Source organism: Cnephaeus nilssonii, assembly GCF_951640355.1.
Source record: "Cnephaeus nilssonii genome assembly, chromosome: 6".
NCBI lineage: Eukaryota > Metazoa > Chordata > Mammalia > Chiroptera > Vespertilionidae > Cnephaeus > Cnephaeus nilssonii.
In genome coordinates this window covers 105,708,322-105,727,174 of record NC_137077.1, presented here as the reverse complement: position 1 = coordinate 105,727,174, position 18,853 = coordinate 105,708,322, and the positions used below count along the sequence as shown (strand labels likewise).

The window sequence follows — 18,853 nt, the reverse complement described above, 5'->3', positions numbered from 1 at the left end:
GTTGCTGGAAACCGACCATTGTCTCACTAATACAAAAGATGTAAAAGGCTGGTCAACCTTGAAGCTCTGAAAGGTCAGAGCCAACCACTCCCTATCTAATTGAGACAATGGTAACTGAGGCAGCTTCCCCATCTTGTAATCATGTAAATCCTTACTGATATGATAATCTGCTTATTACTTGCCTAAGGGCTATGGGTGTATCCCAAACCTGCTTAAGGGTAATGTGTGTATCCCATAGTCTCAATAAAAGGCTTAGCAAGGCCAGAGCCTAGCGGTAGTGGTGGGCTCCCGCCTGGCCCCCCATATCGACAATTTAAATTTCTTCTAGTCTCTTTTCATTTGTGTTCGGCCCTTCTCCAGAACCCGAACTCTGAACCACGTGGGATATGAAAGGGGTTCCCACACTGGGTAATCTTGGTTGTAGGTCCTTCATCACTTTTGAGTATTTCTTGCCATTCCCTTCCAGCCTACAAAGTTTTTGTTGAGAGATCAGCCGACAGTCATATGGGTGCTCCCTTGTAGGTAACTAATTGCTTTTCTCTTGCTGCTTTTAAGATTCTGTCTTTAAGCCTTGGCATTTTAATTATGATGTGTGCCACTTTGGGTTCCTCTTGTTTGGGACTCTGTGCTTCCACCAGTCTACTTCTTTATCAGTTAGGGGAAGCTTTCTGTCATTATTTCTTCAAATAGATTTTTAATATCTTGTTCTTTCTTCTACTCTGGCAACCCATAATATGGTAGGCTTGAAGTTGTCCCACTACTTTCATATTTTTGGATTTTTTTGCTTTTCTACTTGGGTGTTTTTTTGCTTCCTCATATTCCAAATGATTGATTTCTCAGAATCCTCTCTCTATTGTTGAATCCCTGTAAATTATTATTGCAGTTAATGTATGTTTATTTTCTGACTTTGAAATTCTAAGATCCTTGAAAGTCTAAGTCCCTTGAAGCTCTCTCAGTAAGATCCTTGAGCATCCTTATAATCATTGTTTTGAACTCTGTATCTTAATAGTTTTCTTCCATTTTAGTTTCCCCCCTGGGAATTTAATTTTATACACACACACACACACACACACACTAATAAAAGGGTAATATGCTAATTAGACCAGACATATTCTGGACATCCTTCCAGACAAAGCCACGGTGGCGGGGGCCGAGGCAGTTAGGAGTGACCAGGCCGGCAGGGGAGGGCAGTTAGGGGCAATCAGGCCAGCAGGGGAGGGCAGTTAGGGGCAATCAGGCCAGCAGGTGAGCAGTTAGGAGCCAGTGGTCCCAGATTGTGAGAGGGATCCCGGATTGGAGAGGGTGCAGGCCGGGTTGAGGGACCCCCCTTCCCCCGTGCACGAATTTCATGCACTGGGCCCCTCTGGTGTGTGTGTGTGTGTATTGATTTGAGAGGGGGAGAGGTAGAAACATGAATAATGAGAATCATTGGTTGGCTGCCTCTGCATGTCCCCCACTGGGGATTGAGCCCACAACCCGGGCACGTACCCTGACCAGGAATCAAACCAAGACCTCCGGGTTCATAGGTGGATGCTCAACTGGGTTGGCCAGGCTGTTCTTTCATTGGTGAAATGTTTGTCTCTGCACTTTGGCTGCTTCCCTGTGTTTGTTTCTATGTATTAGGGAGACCTGCTGTCTCCTGGAATTGGTAGAGTGGCCTTGTGTAGTAGGTGTCCTGTAGGGCCCAGTGGATCTCCCCAATCACCTCAGATGGCATTCTAGGTTCACCTCTATGTGGGCTGTGTAGCAGTGTTATAGTTGAGCCTTGATTTCTGTTGGCTTCACTGGGAGAATTTGACCTCCAGGCCCTTTGGCTGTGAGGACCAGCTGCGACTACAATGGAAGAGGTGCTGTGCAGGAAACTCCTCTGAGCAGGACTTGTTTCAGTGGGGCTTTGGTGCTCACAGAGTCTGCCCCTTGAGTGTGTTGCTTGTGGATGTGTAGAGTTGTAACCTGGTATGGTCTGAAGCTGTTCACCAGGTGCACTGGCTTCGGGGCATCCTGGGAGGTGCAGTTAGTCAATGCCTGGGGCCACCAGGCCAGAGCTATGAAGACAGGCTGCTGCTAGTGCCAGGTCTTGCTGACACCAGCTACTGCTTGAGAGATTTTAGGAAAGTCTTAAATCTAAGCCAGGACAGGCTATTCATATGGAAAAGCAGCTGCAAACAGTTTGGATTGGACTGCAAATTAGATGGGGAGATGACCTCATGGAATCACCAGGGCAAGAGAATGTGTGAGCCAGATATGGCTGCCAGACAGCTCTGTGAGGGGAGGTGGTGGCCAGCACAGGAACAATGACTCCTGAAAACACCTGTCTGGGAGAAAGCTGCCCCCTAGTTCTTGCCCTGATGCCAGACAATCCAATTCCTCCATGTCCCTGATTTCCCCAAGCTGCTGCCAGGGGGTCCGTGTGTGCTGGTCCTTTAAGAGGAACTGTCTGGGTCTCCAGCAGTCTCCTTGTCACACAGCCACAATTCCTATTGGTTTTCACAGCCCCAATTTACGGAAACGTCTCTTCTGAGCTCTGGAAACTTTGGCTGGGAGTCTGGTGTGGGACTGGAACCCCTTATTCCTCACAGGAGGCCTCTGCAGCCAAGATATCCCTCCTGAGGAGAGGGGGAGGAGGAAGCCACATGGGGGTGTTGGACCAGCCCATTCCATCTCTCCTACCAGTCTCAATGTGCTTTCTCCTTTACTTCTCTAGTTGTGGGACTTCCATTAAGTCAGATTTCAGGTGGTTCTGAATGATGGTTCTTCTGTATTTTAGTTATAATTTTGATGTGGTTGTGGGAGGCGATGGAGTACCAACATTTGCCTATGCCACCATCTTGGCTTGACCTTTTAAAAAAATTCTTACCCGAGGATATGTTCTTTCTTTCTTTCTTTCTTTCTTTTTTTTTTTTTTAAATATTTTTATTGATTTCAGAGCAGAAGGAAGAGGGAGAGAGAGAAACATCAATGATGAGAGAGAATAATTGATCAGCTGCTTCCTGCATGCCCTACACTGGGGATCGAACCTACAACCTGTGATATGTGCCCAGACCAGTACTTGAACCGTGACCTCCTGGTTCATAGGTCGATGCTCAACCACTGAGCCATGGTGGCTGGGCCTGAGGATTTGTTCTTATTGATTTCAGAGAGAGAAAGACTGATGTGAGAAACATCAACCAATTGCCTTCCATACACACTCTGATCGAGAATCAAACCTACAACCAGGGTATGGGCCCTGACCAGGAATCGAATTTGTGACCCTTTGGTACACAGGACTATGCTCCAATCAAATGAACAACAGCAGCCAGGGCTGGGATGACATTTTCTTTTTTGTTAATCCTCACTGGAGGATATTTTTTCCATTGATTTTTAGAAAGAGTGGGAGGGAGGCAGGAAGAAGGGGAAAAGACAGAGACAGACATTGATTGGTTGCTTTCCACACATGCCCTGACTGTGGGCTGTGGATCAAACCTGTAACCCAGGTATGTGTCCTTGACTGGAAACTGAACACATGACCCCTTGGTGCAAGGGCTGACACTCTAACCACTGAACCACACCAGCCAGGACTGGGATGGAATTTTTGAAGTAATGGCATTTGGGACCTAGAATAAACCTGTTTTGATGGGAGTTTGCCCTGATAATGAAAGTGACACACGGACACACACAACTCACACATATCAGAGACTTGCTATTTTAAGAATGTACTTTATACAAAATAACCAGTTCATACGGAAATAAATCTACAGACCTCCAAAGATCAAAAAGCTTTTTAAAAAGTTCTTTCAAAAAATTATCCAACACACAATATTGAACTATTGAGGTAAGTGTCGCTCTTAAACAGGGAATCAGCAGAGCACGACAAAATATACACAATATAAAAATAAATACCATTCCCCTTTCCAGTATTGGCCAGCAAAGTTCACAGAGCCTTTGCAGCAGGCACAAACAATCCCTGACCCTGTGTGCCACAGGCTAGTGGACACTGGCCTGGGCTCCCAGGAGCTGTGTGCAAGGCAGGACGGTGAGGTGCCTGATCCCAGCTATGGAAAAGGGGTCCCACAAGTGTCTGAACAGGGGCTCAGCATTTTCAGTAACTTATTAAATATCCATACCCGTTTCCAACCCCAATGCACAGGAAAATTAGTTGGTTATCAGGCATCTCTACATAAAGGTTCAGTAAATCCCTGGTGCAGAATTAAAGAGACTAGCCAGGAGACAGCTTCTCCAAAGTCTGTTTAACAAAGGTCCTACAAAGCAGAGAAGGATAAACACTCATCCTGCAGACAAAGCTTGTGCACAGATTCATACGAGAGAAGACATGGCTCAGTGTCTAAGGATGCATGGTAGATTCCAACCCACCAAAAAGGAAAAAGGGGGTCTGGTTTCTGCTCACACAGAAAGCCTCAATCACAGTCTTGCTTCCGAAACAGTGATGTGAGCCCCTGCATGCTCAACCAAAATTCTAAGTATCTTCTCACTGTAGTGTTGAACAGAGTGCTGTCTGCAGGAATACTGCATCCCAGAAAGACCCAGGGTTGAACAGTCCTTCACTCTCATACACAGAACCAATTCTTACAACTGGACTCCATGCAGAATCCGGTAGGGGGAGGGAAGAGCAAATGGACTGACAGACACAAAGGGGAGCAATAATGCTAGAACACAAAGCCTTTCATTTCCTTAATAAGTTTCTCTGAAAGCATGTCTGGACTCTGACACTATGTAACTGTCCTTGCTTTGGGACTGCTGGATTAAGACTTCCTGTGAAGTTTCAAAGCAGGTCTTAAGAGCAGTATTTTATGTGTAGATTTGAAAGTCCATTAAAAAAAAGCAAGAAAAAGTTCAACCAACAAAGGGATTTTGTGTTTCGGACAGTAGCGGTTAGTATAAGTAACGGTACAGCAGTAAGTGCCACAGACACCAAACGGTTAGTCAGGACAAGCACTTCCAAAGGTCTGAGGACTAGGCTAGGGCAAGTTGACACTCACAAGCTGAGGTTTGACTGGACTAAAAGGTACAAACTGCCACAAAAATAACCACAAAAAATGAAGATGAGCATGGAAAAGTTTGCCTTTTGAGAGCTGTTGGGCTCACTGTTAATAATAAGCTCATATAAATGATCAGAAGAACTAACCAACCTAAGGAGAGATGGAGTGACTTCACATTTTATTTTTAAAAACGGGGATGGGAAAATTATATGAACAAGAATCTGCATATTTTGTCCTTCCGTATTCTCCAAATGCTTACCATAATAAATTTTAGCCAATAGCTAATTTTTTTAATGAACAGACTCTGAGGGGGGAAAAAAAATCCAAACCAGAAATCTTAAAAAAAAGGCTCTCCTTTTCGTTCTGGATGTTTTATTTCTCTTGGGTCTTGGGGAAATATTATCAACTCCAATAAAGGTTAGCCATTAATGTAAAATCAAATAGGTGTAGAGACTCATCCTTCAGAGTGCAGCTGACCTTCTGAGGGACCACTGAGCGCCAGCACCCTGACAAGTCTGCAGTGATCTGGTGTGTAAGTCCTCGCCTGAGAGCAGGACTTCTTAGGACCTCCTTATACTTTACTGTCTAGTATGCATGTTACATTATCACCATTCATTCCCTAATGGAGAAGATGGCAAATGCATCTGCTTAAGACACTTGGAAAGAGTGCCAAAGGAGAAAGGACAGGTGAGAAAAAAAGAGCCTGCTAGGGGAATGTGTGGACGAGCAGCCTATAGCAGTTTTTCATGGGCACTCCTGCAATCCTACAGCTCTTGATGGCTTCTAGAATATCTGCACTTGAAAGGCCAGTTAAAGCTCAGGATATGCCAGACAGGGATGAAGTACCTGTAACACACAACCAAATTTCCACACAGGATGCAGCAAGCTGACGTGTTTCTGTTGCTCCTTTTCACAGTGTGATAATATAATACAGTAGTTCAATTTCCTATCATCTGCCTTAATTCTTTCCTCACCTCTATACATACCAAGGAAGATTAAGGATAAAAGAATTCACTGATTTTTTCCCTATACTGTTCACAGCTTCTAACAATAGGGGATAGATAAAGGACTGGGAGTGAGAAGGAAGGGTTACAGTTACCTTAAGCAGTGTGTACACAGCTGCTCAAATGCAACCAGGGCGGAAAGCAAGGGCACATATCAGCCAACCATTGCTTCCACTCTTCTCCTACCCATGCTCTAGGGAGTTCAGCACAAAACAATCCCTACAGCATTAGCATCAGGGAAGAGGACCTATGGTTAGTGTGTTCCTAGTTCAGGAAGGAGAAAAGGCCTCTCAAATGTGAAAAGAGAAAGGCTGTCAGTGACAGAATGCTCTGGGCCACGGCCAGGTCTAGCCAGACCTATGCTAGCTGTACAGACCATTGGTCTTCCCTTCCTGCTTTGGCACACACACAGAAACAGAAGTGGTAATGCTTCCACCATGCTGTCTTCCACACCAACTAGCTGAAGGGCTGGCTGAGACCCGCCCCCAAACCTAATCTGCTCTTCCTGCAGAGAATGCTGACCTCTGTATTCCTCTAAACCAGATTATGCCCACAATATGTTTCTGACAAAAATTAGGATAAAATGAGGACAAAGCCTCCAGACTCATTCCACTTAAAAGCACACCAAATTTAAAATTAAAATCTGTTAGAGAAAAATTCATGTTGTTGTCCTGTATCTTAGAGGCAGGCACCTGTGTTCTCTACTCAATTCAGTCCTGCCTGAGCCATGAGCCACACTGCCAGGTCAACAAGAATGCCTTTATGTTTATGAATTTCCCTTATACTGGAGCTGTGTCTTGGGGTCCATTTGTATGACATAAATGTTTTCAATCTGTTTCTTTTCCTAAGGATAGCATATGTTTAGCAAACTTTAAATATGATAGTTTCACATTTCATCAAGGATGTTGGAGTGAAAGGTTCTATTGGCACTTCACACAGATAAATTTATAAGTAAATAGGACAGATTACTATACCTCGGTAGCTTTTCCATTATCCCAAAGGCATGCTTAAAAATATGCTATTCTTTAAAAAAAAATCTATTAATTTCAGGGCATTTTCCTTAGTTCTTTCTTTGTGGGATATTTATATAAGCCCTAACTTTGGTGGCATCTCAACTAAAATCAAATACAGAATGCTAAACAGGGAGAATCCAGTGTAATTCACTTCTAAAACTGTAATAAAGTAATACTGTAAAATTGTTTCCTATCACATATACAACAAATATTCCCAAGAACTTGTTCTTGATAGCTATTTTAAACCACCATGACTTATTTTACATTTAAAATAAGGACTATAGTGAAATATTACTAAATTCTAACTGTAAACCTATAAAATACATTTTCCCTATTCAAAACTGTGCAATTTCTTTATTGATACTAACATAAACAAACCTGAGTAGTCACTTCCACAAAATGTGATTTGTGCCAGAAAGCTTTGTGTGATGCCTTCCAGATCATAGTCCCAGCAGGCCTATGAAGAGGATAAATCATTGTCTCTTCTAAGAAGAAAATACTCCAGTGATCCCAATTCCAGAAATCGGTTTACAGCTCTGGTCGAGCTGGTGGCAAACTAGGAAGGGCACTGATCTCCCAGTCTAAGACCTGGGCCACCAGACAAAAGGGCAGCCTGTCTTCCCTTCTGGACGGAAACTTTGGGAAGGCCGTGAGAGACTCTGCCTCTGAACTGAGAAACTGAACAGTTAGGGGGCAGTGGAATAAAACTCTCTTGGGCTGATATATTCAGTGTGATGTGACTGTAAACAGATAAGGATCACTCCAGTGTGGTGTGCCCACCATAGTTAGGACTTTCATTTTTTCCAGATTCCTACCCACCTTCCCAGTTTATGTACATACATTCACCACCACCAACAAAAATTATTTTAAAAGGCAACGTGAAAATTCTGTAAACTGGACCCAGCTCCAAAGACAATACCATGAGTAGTTCCTTCCCCAAATATATACCTGAGTTTAGCTGCTCATGAAAGTTTACAAGCACCACTCCATTCCATGCTTATGTATGCCCCTCCCAAGTTTTAGATGATTTTCCTGAACAAGTCTCAGGACCTGGAAGCCATCACTAACTACCATTCATTTGTTCTTGACTACCAGCCATGCAAGAGATCCCTGACCAGGACTCTTGCAAGCTGTGTTAAATTATTTGAGCAGAGTGGTTCTAGGGCTGTGGGCATGGCTCCAGCTCCTGGATGGCATGAGGTGGTACACTGTGAGGGGGCACGACAGGGCGACAAGAATAAAGATGGGCGAGGATTGTTCCCCGAAATTCTCCATGTTCCAGTATTCATGTGCAGCTTTCTGTTTTCTTAGGGATTATTTCCTCCTTGGACTAGCTCTGGGAAAAGCAAAACAAGGATGTTTTAAACAAAATTTACATTTGTGTTAATTGTTAAAAAAAAAAAATTAAATAAGCCAAAGACCTGTTCTTGTAATCTGGGAAAATGGCTGGATTTTGTTTCCCCATCCATTTTACTTCCAGAGGGGGCTCAGAAGTGCTGGACCTCCCACTCAAACCCTACCAGTATCTATAGACTTCTTGTACACCAGCAATGACAATGCTGCTGCTACTGACAACTACTTTGCGGAGGCCGAGGGAGAGACTATGAGTGAGAGAAGACTGCACGTAGAAGCTCTTAGCACAGTGCCAGGTACCGAAGCAGCACTCAAAAGTAGCTACTATTATTTAAAAATCTGATTGCCTCGTCCCTCAAAAATCAAATAGGTAGAAAGGATAAAATAGGCAAGGGATTATATCAAAATAATGCTGGCGGCCAGTTTGGAAAATAAAGTTTACACCATCTCCAAACAGCTGGTTACCGACGTAAGGAAAGGGAACACGTGGCCACAGTAGAGAAGCTACTTCAGAGGCCTTCTCCATCTTCCCACTGCTGAGTCCGCCTCGGGCACAGGGCCTGCGGCACTTTCTGGGAAAGTGTCTGTATCAACAGGACACCTTAAAATATGTATTTTTTCAGAATAGCAATGAAGTCATGAAAAATGTGGGGTTAGAGGTGCCGACCCACCGTGCAGTTGAAAATCCACGTATAACTTAAGTCAGCTCTCCGCATCAGTGGATTCCCAATGCGGATGGGGACTATGCACTTCTCTCCTACTACCACCTGCAGGAATAAAGAAAGCTCTGATTTTTGGCGCCTCTTACCTGATCAAGAGAGAGTGTTTGGGGCTTATGTGGCGGCAGCTCTTTCTGCAATGTTGCTGGTGCTGGGGTCTTTGGGAAAGAGGACTGTGACTGGACTGGATGCATTTGCATTCTATAGCCATGAGAGAGGAACAGTTAAGAATTGAAGGAAAAAAGATTCTTTAATCATGAAAATCTCAGCCAGCTACTGCCTTAATTATCAAGGTGATTAAACTGGAAATCATCAATACTGGGACAAAAATGGCATTATGTGCATCTAGGGTATGATGTAGTAAGTACATGACCACTTATTTAGTGTTTAACTAGACTATAAACACAAACAGTAAGAATTCAGAATTTGGGACACTACATGAGAACTTGCCACGGCTCTTTGAAGACAAAAGAAAACAATACAATGATAGGATGAATGCTGTAAAAGAGACTAAATAGACATTATAACCAAATGTAAGTACATAAACCTTGATTGGATCTTGAATGAAAAAAAAAATCAAAACAAAGAAACATAGCTATAAAAGACATTTTGGGAACAACCAGAGCAATTAGGACTCTATATTAGATACTATTAATATCCTTTTCCTTGGGTGTGATGAATAGTTTAAGATTGTGGTCCAGGACAATGATCCTTATTCTTAGGATATGCATGTGGAAATATTTAGGGATAAAGGATCATGATATCTAAAACTTACTTTAGGATGGTTTAGAAAAAAGGCAAAAAACAAAACAAAACATAAAAAAACCCCCAAACATATTTAGAGAGGTAGAAAACAAATATGACAAACTGGTAAATGCAGGAGGGTTTGAAGGTAAGGTTTTCTTAGGTTGGCGCTAGGGAGGGGAATGTAGGTTTTTAAGTTGGATAACATTGGTTTTATGATTAGGCCTCATAACTTTAACTGATATGAGGAGTAAAACCTGAATAGGATGTCCTGTCGCCCTGCAGGGTTTGAGGGACCTCTTTTGCCTTAGTCAGAGTATATGAACTCAGAAACAACGCTGAAGCCCTTGCTTACAGCTCACAAACTGTGGCCACCATGTTTCCAGTATTAAAATCTAACTAAACAGTCATTTAAATGCCGATTCATTTTCATGAGGGGGAAAAAATGTCAAAGATAAAAATTAAACTTCATGGCTAATACATTTCCATTAAGTCTCCATATCAACAATTCACATGCTCTTCTTGGTCCCAGAAGACCACTAAAGTTTATCTTCATTCCTAAGGCCATTTTTCTTTTAAAAACTATCATCTACTTTTTTTTTCAGGGAAAATAAATCAAATGCAATCTTACCCTGATGGTTTGTACGTTTCTTGAAAAGGTCCCCTTACTCCACTTCCAGTGCCTATTTGTTCCATCATTACAGCCTGAAAGTGGCCCAGGCCCTCTTCCTGACAGTGGTAGATGGGGCCCTCCTGAGAGAGGCCATTGGGCTGGGCAGCCACTGGATGGTGAGGTGGGTGAGCAGCCACAGGGGAAGAATATGCCCTGGGCTGGAGATGACTGGCTGGCCGGTGAGGTGTATAGGAAGGCCTTGTTTGTAGCATCATACCCTGAGGTGGAAAAGCAGATGAACCAAACCCCATCCCTGAACTCAGAGGTGAAGGAGGAGTCCCATAAAGATACTCGCTGGCTGACAACGAACTCTGTTGCTTGGTAGATGCATTATGGTTGTCCAGGTCTAAAAATTCTTTGGGACTCTCTGGCCTCTCCATGGATTCATCTGGCTTCTCTTCCTCTGGACCAGGATTCTGCCCATCAGTTGCAATGACCTTAGCAGCCACTGCATCCATGCAGGTTGGGGAAGTTAAGGCAGCATTCAGTGTCTCACAGCCTTGTAGATTAACCATGGCATTCTTATCTGAGAAGAGGGGTCTAGGAGGGGGAGGCTGGCTAGGTGGGAGCCCACTTGGGCTTCCCGGGGAATGGAGGTGTCTCTGCCAATCAGAAAAGCCCTGTGGACATGTGTAATAAGGAGTCCGCGGATAGTGATGGTAGGAAGGCTGAGGTGGTGGCTGGTAGGAATACCTCATTCCTTGGTGGGGGCGATAATGGGGAAAGACTCCAGAATGAGGGTTGTTAGTATGAAAGCCCCTAGGGGGAAAATGCTGAAGATGTGATACTGAGGGTTTACCTCCCATCACAGGGCCAAGACCTTGCAGGCCTGAACTGATGTGATAATGTGTTGCTGAATTTGGGTATTCCAGGCCAGGCATGTACAAGGGAGAAAACTGACTGACAGTGCTTTCCATCAAATTGGGGTCTGCATTGGGAGGTGTAGCTGGGTTCTGTCCTGAACACACAATGGTTTCCTGCGATGTTTTTCCTCTGGGGCAGAGTGGCTTCTCTGTACCACTACCACCAAGGCCCCTCCCTTCTGATCCGCAAGTGGGGACTTCAACCACCACTCCGTTTTCAGGCAGAGCTCCTCTATCTGCCAGAGTGGAGAGGTCCCCCATACATCCCTGGGCTGCGGGGCTGATGTAGCCACTCTCCGAGGGCCAGGTATTTTTGCCCTTTGTTGCCTGACAGTTGTTTTCAGATGCTGAGGAGTCATTTTTGAGCTCTGGGCCTTCTGCTTCCCTTTCTTGTGGCGAACTCTGCCTGGTACAGTTGGTCGGTAAGGGCGGTGTAGTGTGAGGTAGTTGTTTGAGGTACACCCCCTCTGAGGCACCAATGGTTGGTGGCTTCTCAAGCCCAGGTAAGGGATCTGCATAAGAAAATGGAGAACAAAAGAACAATTCAATCGCTGAAATGACAATACCAATGGAGGTAATAATGAAAAGAACATAATAAGCAGTCAGATAAGGGGAGTCAGGGTTGAGGTGGATGTGTGGTCATTCAAGCCTCAGCTAGAAAATTTGAGAATCCCTGAAAGGAGTCACGATGTTGAGACCCTTATACACTCCCTTTCGTAGACCAGGAGGCAAGATCTAGCAACTCTACAGCTACTCAAAAGGTTTGCCAAGATGTTCTTCCTCTTCCTGTGTGGTCACCGACAGATTAGTGGATGGGTGTGAGATGACTCATGGCTCATGGACTCCAACTAGATGCATGTGGAGTACGGCAGGAGGGTATGGTTGTTACTAGAAGAATTGTAGACCAGGCTGGGAAGCTCTAAAACTTGACACAGTGAGAAGACCAGGGAATGATGGCTCACAGGAGGCCAGTCCCCAACTTGTGGCCTATCAGAGCATAAGCTCCACAGTGACTTTATTTTGTTCCCCAACATACCCTCAGTATCTGCACAAAACGGGAATCAATATTTATTGAATGAAATGAAAATATCTTATTAAAAAACATTAAAGAGAGGAAGGGAGAGGGAGAGAGAGGAACATCAATGTGAGAGAGAAACATTGATCGTTTGCCTCCTCCACATACCCCGACTGGGGATCAAACCCCGCAGGCCTTTCGGTGCACGAGAAAATACTCAACCAGCTAAGCCACTCTGGCCAGGGGAAATCTCACTATTCTTCATTCTGAGTAGATATTGGTATGTGTCCAGGGAATAAAGAATAGAAATAATTAGACCTTAAGTAAAATATTGAAAACTTATTTCATATAATGATAAACTTCCAGGACAAGAAAATTTAAAGGCAGTTTGATGTCATGATTCAAAACGTGGATGCAGCCCTAGCTGGTTTGGCTCAGTGGATAGAGAGTCGGTTTGGGGACTGAAGGGTCCCGGGTTCCATTCTGATCAAGGGCACAAGCCCGGGTTGTGGACTTGATCCCCAGTAATGGGCGTGCTTGAGGCAGCCAATCAATGATTCTCTTTCATCATTGATGTTTCTCTCTCTCTCCCTCACCCTTCCTCTCTGAAATCAATAAAAATACATTCAATAACAACAACAACAACAACAAAATTGTGGATGCTGGATCCAGTCTGTCTGGGTTCAAATCTCAGTTCCACCACTTACTAGGTAGATCAGAACAAATCATCCACTATCTTTGTATCTTGGATTTCCCATCTGTAAAAACAAGACTAATAATAGCAGCTATCTGGAAGGCTTGTTCTGAGAATGAAATGAGTTAATATTATCTAAAAGCCTCAAAAAGAGTGCCTGGCACTCATTTGTGTAGTGATCACTATTGCCAGAAATCTTTTTGGATCTTTGGATCAAAAACAATACCACGATTGGCCCAACCATGAGTAGTTCAAGAAAAAGAGGCTGAAAATCAGTTTATATTTGGCTTGATATTGTGTAAAAAGGTTATTCATGAATGAATAGCTTAGAGGGCCAGAAGTAGGATAAAAGTGACTAAATTACCTCGGTCATTTTCAGGCTCTTCTATTTCACTGTTATCCTGTGTCCTCCCAGGGTTCCCCAAGGCAGGCTTGGGGGCTGACACACTAACTGATGCTGAGTGAGCTCCCTGTGGAAAAGGGCCAGGTAAATGTGGGGGAGCAGGCTGTCGGGGGTGGTAAGGCACACCGGGCAGGCAAACGCGTGAGGAAAGCTGCTGCATGGCGATCATCTCTGGGCTGTCCATCATGGAGTCCCCTCCTTGCACCCCTCTCAGAACCTGGGAGGGTGCTCCAAACAGGGGACTGGGTGCTAGAGGTGGCTGTACCCGATGCCCACCAGATTTACAGTGTGGTCGCATGTACCCTGAAGAAGCAACGCCATGAGGTAGAAAGCTTGATTGTTCAGTCCACTGGTTTGGAGGAAGAGGTGGTCTCATCACTCGGGAATCCATCATGTGACCAAGAGTGTGAGGCAGGTGGGACGGTCCTGGCCCCATGAGGGGCTTTTCATCTGGCCCTAAGGGTCTTGGGTTTGCAGCACTGTGGTTCCCATTCCAGACAGCAGGGTATACTCGATTCAGGTATTTGTATGATCGGTACATGTGGCTAGGAGGAATTTCTGAACTTTCAGGAAAGTCTGGGGGTCGAGCTGGAACCCCTCCAGGCCTGGGAGGAATAAATCCTGGCTGGAATTGAGTTGGGGGATACATATTTCTATCCTGACTGGGGCCACTCATCTGGCCAAGAGGCAAGGAACCAGGATGTGATCCCATGTTAGAAAGGTGTCTCAACCCCCCACACATTTGCTTCTCTTCAGGCGTGCCCAGCCTGGGTCCTCGATGCTTGTTAATTCCAACTGGAGGCTGGCAACAAGAAAAGAGAAGACAGCGGCATTCACCAGACCCATAGAATAAGGTATCCCTTGTAATGTGCTTCATCTATAGACTCTATAAGAATAGGAGATAATTAAATTTAACCTGGTTAGACACTGCATTTCTAAAAGTTACCTTGGAGACTCTCCATACCTCCAGGTAATGAGTAGGTTGCTTACCTGCAAGGCAAAAGGTGGATGCTGCTGCGCAGGCTCCCCAGGGTGTGGTTCTGGGACTCTGGAGGAGACATATACACTGGCAGGATCTGACCCTCGAAGATGGCCAAATGTTCCTGGTACTGCTGGCCTCTGGAGGGTATTGAGTAAAGGCAAGGAGTGGGGGTGGGGAAAGGAAGCATAGACATTAGAAAGAAAGTAAGGACTTTCCTGAAGACGAACATAATAGACCCAGCACAGAGAACCAAGGAAGGGAGGAATGGTGGCACATGGGCTCACCCAGAGTAGGACTAGTTCCAGAGCCCAAAGCACTTTCTCTCTAGGAGAGACAAACTTGTGTTTATCTTTTCCATTATTGGCCCCTCACTGCCAAGAGCCTTTTTAGCTACTATCCCCCCCTAATTGTCCTCCACCATGAAATTTTAATATCACAGATAGGCTGTATATCCTATGTATTTTATGTTGCTCTGTGCTTTTTTTTTTTTTTAAATAAATCCTCACCCAAGGATGTATTTGTTGATTTTAGAGAGGGAGAGGTAGGGGGAAAAACATTGATTGGTTGCCTCCTGTATATACCCTAAGGATCGAACCCACAACCTACCAGGTATGTGCCCTGACTGGGAATTGAACACATGACCTTTTGTTGGTGTACAGCGTTGGGGCTGTACCTCTGTGCTTTATTTATAATAAGACTCGAGACATTTTTATTCAGTTTCCCCTCCATGTTCATAATGTGTGGTTCAAATGATTAAGAAACAGGATCCTATCTAATAAAGAGGGAATATGCTAATTGACCGTCACACCCTCACAAAGATGGTGCCTAAGCCAATAAGGAGGGAATATGCTGACTGCCATGCCCTCAAAGATGGCAACGCCCTCAGCCACAAGATGGCGGCGCCCAGGCCCCTCAGCCCTGCCGAGGTGGCGGAGTGCGGCACGGCCGGGCCCGCCCCCAGGTGGGTCCAGCCGCTCTGCACGCCTACCTCGAGTCCCCCAGTCCCCTCAGCCCCCCAGGGCTGGCCTGAGGGGCAGGCAAGCCTTGGATGGCAGCTGCCCAGCCGACGCCCCAGGCGCAGGCATGCCTCGGATGGTGGCTGCCCAGCTGCCTAGGGCCGCCTGAGGCTCAGGTAACCAGGGCCGGCTGAGGCTTGCACCTTCCCCTGATTGCCGGGTCGCCTCCCACCTCTGAGGGCTCCTGGACAGTGAGAGGGGGCAGGCTGGGCTGAAGGACACCCCCCCTCCAGTGCATGAATTTTCATGCACCAGGCCTCTAGTTTAAAATAAAGGAAGAATAAAGGAAGGACAGATGAGGGGGGAAAAAGCACCCATATACAGCAAAATTATCATGGAAGAGGAGCCAACTGAAAAGGGTTTACTTTCCTCTGAATTCACCAATTAGGAGAAACCTCAGCAGAATTTCTGCTATTTCTTACCATCTGGTTTAAAAGGGGTGCCTGGTTGGGCATCCCACCATAATGCAGGGGACGAGGAAGGCCTTGGTTACTTGGTGTGCCCACCTTCGGAGGGAGCTGTGTAGAGCTGACACTCTGACCAGCCCCAGAGGAGGGAGCTCTGCGTGCAGGTGGCAATGATTTTCCTCCATTCTCCACAGGCTGCTGTTTCCTGCTGGGCCCTTCGGAGTCCCTGGAGCGGGTGCAAATGTGGCTTCCACCACTTCGCCCAGACCGACTCCGTCTCTTCTCCCGCTTTTCATCCTCTCTGATCCAAAATTCTTCATCTGTGTCTCCATCTTCGCCAGGAAAATGCTTCATCATTGCCCGATGGAAACACCTCTCTAAATTATCCGACATCTTGGTATACTCTACAGGAAGATACAAGAATTGCCCTCTAGCTACAGTTTTTATAGGCCACAAAGACAAATGTCCTACTGATAAACAAAAGATGCTATTGGGGCAAACTGAGTTTCTGTCTTAAGAGGCTCTAGGCTGCATGGCTAATAGTGACTCTAGAAACCATTAGACTAAGCCAGTAAAAATACTAAATATAATCACTGAATCTGTTTAGGTTTTAAACTAAGGCACTCTGAGCCACTGCACAAATGACTCCACGTTTCTATACCTGACCCATATATACCCACAGACAGCTAATCAAGTATGCTTCTCAAGATGATTTAAGAATCAGCTCTATCTAGGTAGAGTTATCCTCAGTGGTACACTGTGTTAAGGAGGCAAATACAAACTGGACCTAGACTGGCCTGTAGGAGAACGAGAAATAACCTGAGCCTAGTTGCCACCAGCTGCACTCCTATTGTGTGAGATAGGAGAGAATTCCTAACACATACTATGTAAGTGGTTAGAATGACCAATCCCAGCACTTTTATTTATTTATTTTTAAAATATATTCTTTTGATTTTTTACAGAGAGGAAGGGAGAAGGATAGAGAGCTAGAAACATCAATGAGAGAGAAACATCGATCAGCTGCCTCCTGCACACCTCCTACTGGGGACGTGACCGCAACAAAGGTACATACCCTTGACTGGAATTGAACCTGGGACCTTTCAGTCCGCAGGCCAATGCTCTATCCACTGAGCCAAACCAGTTAGGGCAGGCATGTGCTCTTGACTGGAATTGAACCTGGGACCCTTCAGTCCACAGGCTGACGCTCTATCCACTGAGCCAAACCAGCTAGGGCTCTCTCTCTTTTTAAAAAAATATATTTTATTGATTTCAGAGAGGAAAGGAGAGGGAGAGAGATAGAAACATCAATGATGAGAGAGAATCATTGATTGGCTGCCTTTTGTACGCCCCATACTAGGGATCGAGCCCACAACCTGGGCATGTGCCCTTGACCAAATCAAATCCGGGACCCCTCAGTCGCAGGCTGATGCTCTATCCACTGAGCCAAACCAGCTAGGGCCAGAATGTATATTTCTAAAAGGCATTTTATTCTTGGTTACAATAATTCAGCCAATGTGCACCCAGAGCAAACCCCTGCCCCACTTACCACTACTTTCCCCATTATATTTTCGACAATTCCTGAACATTGTCTTCATGTCATTTACAAATTCCTCCTTGGTACAGTATAAGCCTCCATTTAGTTTCTTTTCCATGCTTGAAATATCCATTGGGACCTAAAACAGGACACATTTAATTACAATATGCTGGAGAAAATATCTCATAACCAATATAAGGCAAAGGGATCGTGCTGTTTTGAGTTGCTCAAAAGCCTGGTGTATACGATCAGCAACCCTGACCCTCAAGGAACAATAAATAAACTCAAGCAAAACACAACAACAAAAAGCAAGAGCAAAAAACAAACATCGCGATAGGTGTAATTGCACAGTAGGTTTAGCTACCTTAATAATTTGATAATAATTTGGGGCATATGATTCATCCACAGGTTCTAAAAAGGGCCAGGAATCCTTGTGAGCCTTTACCACATCTAGAACTGAGAGCCAAAGAAGAGAGCTTAATAAACTCACATAGGAGTATTTTTATCAGAAACACAATAGTTGAGAATGGAACTGACCTTTATACATGGCAGTGAAATCATCATCCAACTCAAAGCTGTAAATCATAAATAAAAAATTAATAGTAACTCTGATCTCTCTTTAACTCTCTTAATTCAAACACAGACATAGTTGGTTGCACCAAGTTTTGGAATAGATCCAATAATTTTTATTAATGGTAAGTTTATAACAGTGATAACACTCCAGAAAATAATTATGAAGAAGATGAGGGTTAGCATAGATGACACAAAACTTACTTTATTATCATTATGTTAGTTATTTAATAGCACATTCTTTCCTAGGTCTTACTTTACTCTAATGAATATTTGTGATATAAAGAATAATCCAAAAAAGCATAAAATAGAATGAGAAGCTCATGAAGATGTAATATTACCTACCAAAGAGTGTTGTTTTAAGGATTAAATGAGAGAGTACTTAGCACAATGCCCAAGTGCTTAATAAATGTTACAGGTTGCTACTGTTAGTATCATTAAATACTCACAGGTCTTTAGTCTTTTTTTCTTCCCTCATGGGGGAATTAGGGTCCAGGTGGGAAAGCTCTGGGGGGAGCTCCTTGCCTTGAGCCAGCAGCCATGCCCTTTCTTCCCTGAGCTTTCTCCTTTTAGCTCGGTCTACAATGGACACAAAGCATCATGGTACAAGTGAGTTAAGTAAGCACTCTCTATTTAAGATGTTGATTAAATATCCTTATCATTGTAAGAGAAGGAAGAAATAAAGATCACAAAGTAGTATCATGAAGTCACCTGTGCTTCCTTTGCCAGTCTCTTTTTGGTAATTATGATGATTCTATAGATGGAATACTGTTTCATCTTAGTCATACTGAGTTCAAGTTGAGTGATGAGGGTGGTAAGGCAAGCACTTGAATGTGGGAAGGGAAAAGAGCAAGGCTGAAGAATAATGAAATTAGAAAAAAAGAAAA

At 44.4% G+C, this 18,853-nt stretch overlaps 1 protein-coding gene across 7 annotated transcripts in view; it reads right to left on the bottom strand.

Moving 5' to 3' along the window:
* Positions 1-3,001: 3,001 nt before the first annotated feature.
* Positions 3,002-18,853, bottom strand: part of CECR2 (CECR2 histone acetyl-lysine reader) — a 189,210-nt gene continuing 173,358 nt past the window's right edge. For 2 of the 7 annotated variants that reach the window (XM_079774008.1, XM_079774009.1), the window contains 9 exons: positions 18,416-18,545; positions 17,934-17,971; positions 17,761-17,852; positions 17,409-17,535; positions 15,878-16,266; positions 14,448-14,576; positions 13,419-14,259; positions 10,441-11,857; positions 3,002-9,266 (listed from right to left, as the gene is read on the bottom strand). In XM_079774008.1, coding sequence (XP_079630134.1) covers positions 9,107-9,266; positions 10,441-11,857; positions 13,419-14,259; positions 14,448-14,576; positions 15,878-16,266; positions 17,409-17,535; positions 17,761-17,852; positions 17,934-17,971; positions 18,416-18,545 — 3,323 coding nt within the window. In that variant the 3' untranslated portion in view covers positions 3,002-9,106. The remainder of the gene's footprint in view (positions 9,267-10,440; positions 11,858-13,418; positions 14,260-14,447; positions 14,577-15,877; positions 16,267-17,408; positions 17,536-17,760; positions 17,853-17,933; positions 17,972-18,415; positions 18,546-18,853) is intronic. The other 5 variants (XM_079774003.1, XM_079774005.1, XM_079774006.1 and 2 more) reach the window with 3 other exon arrangements.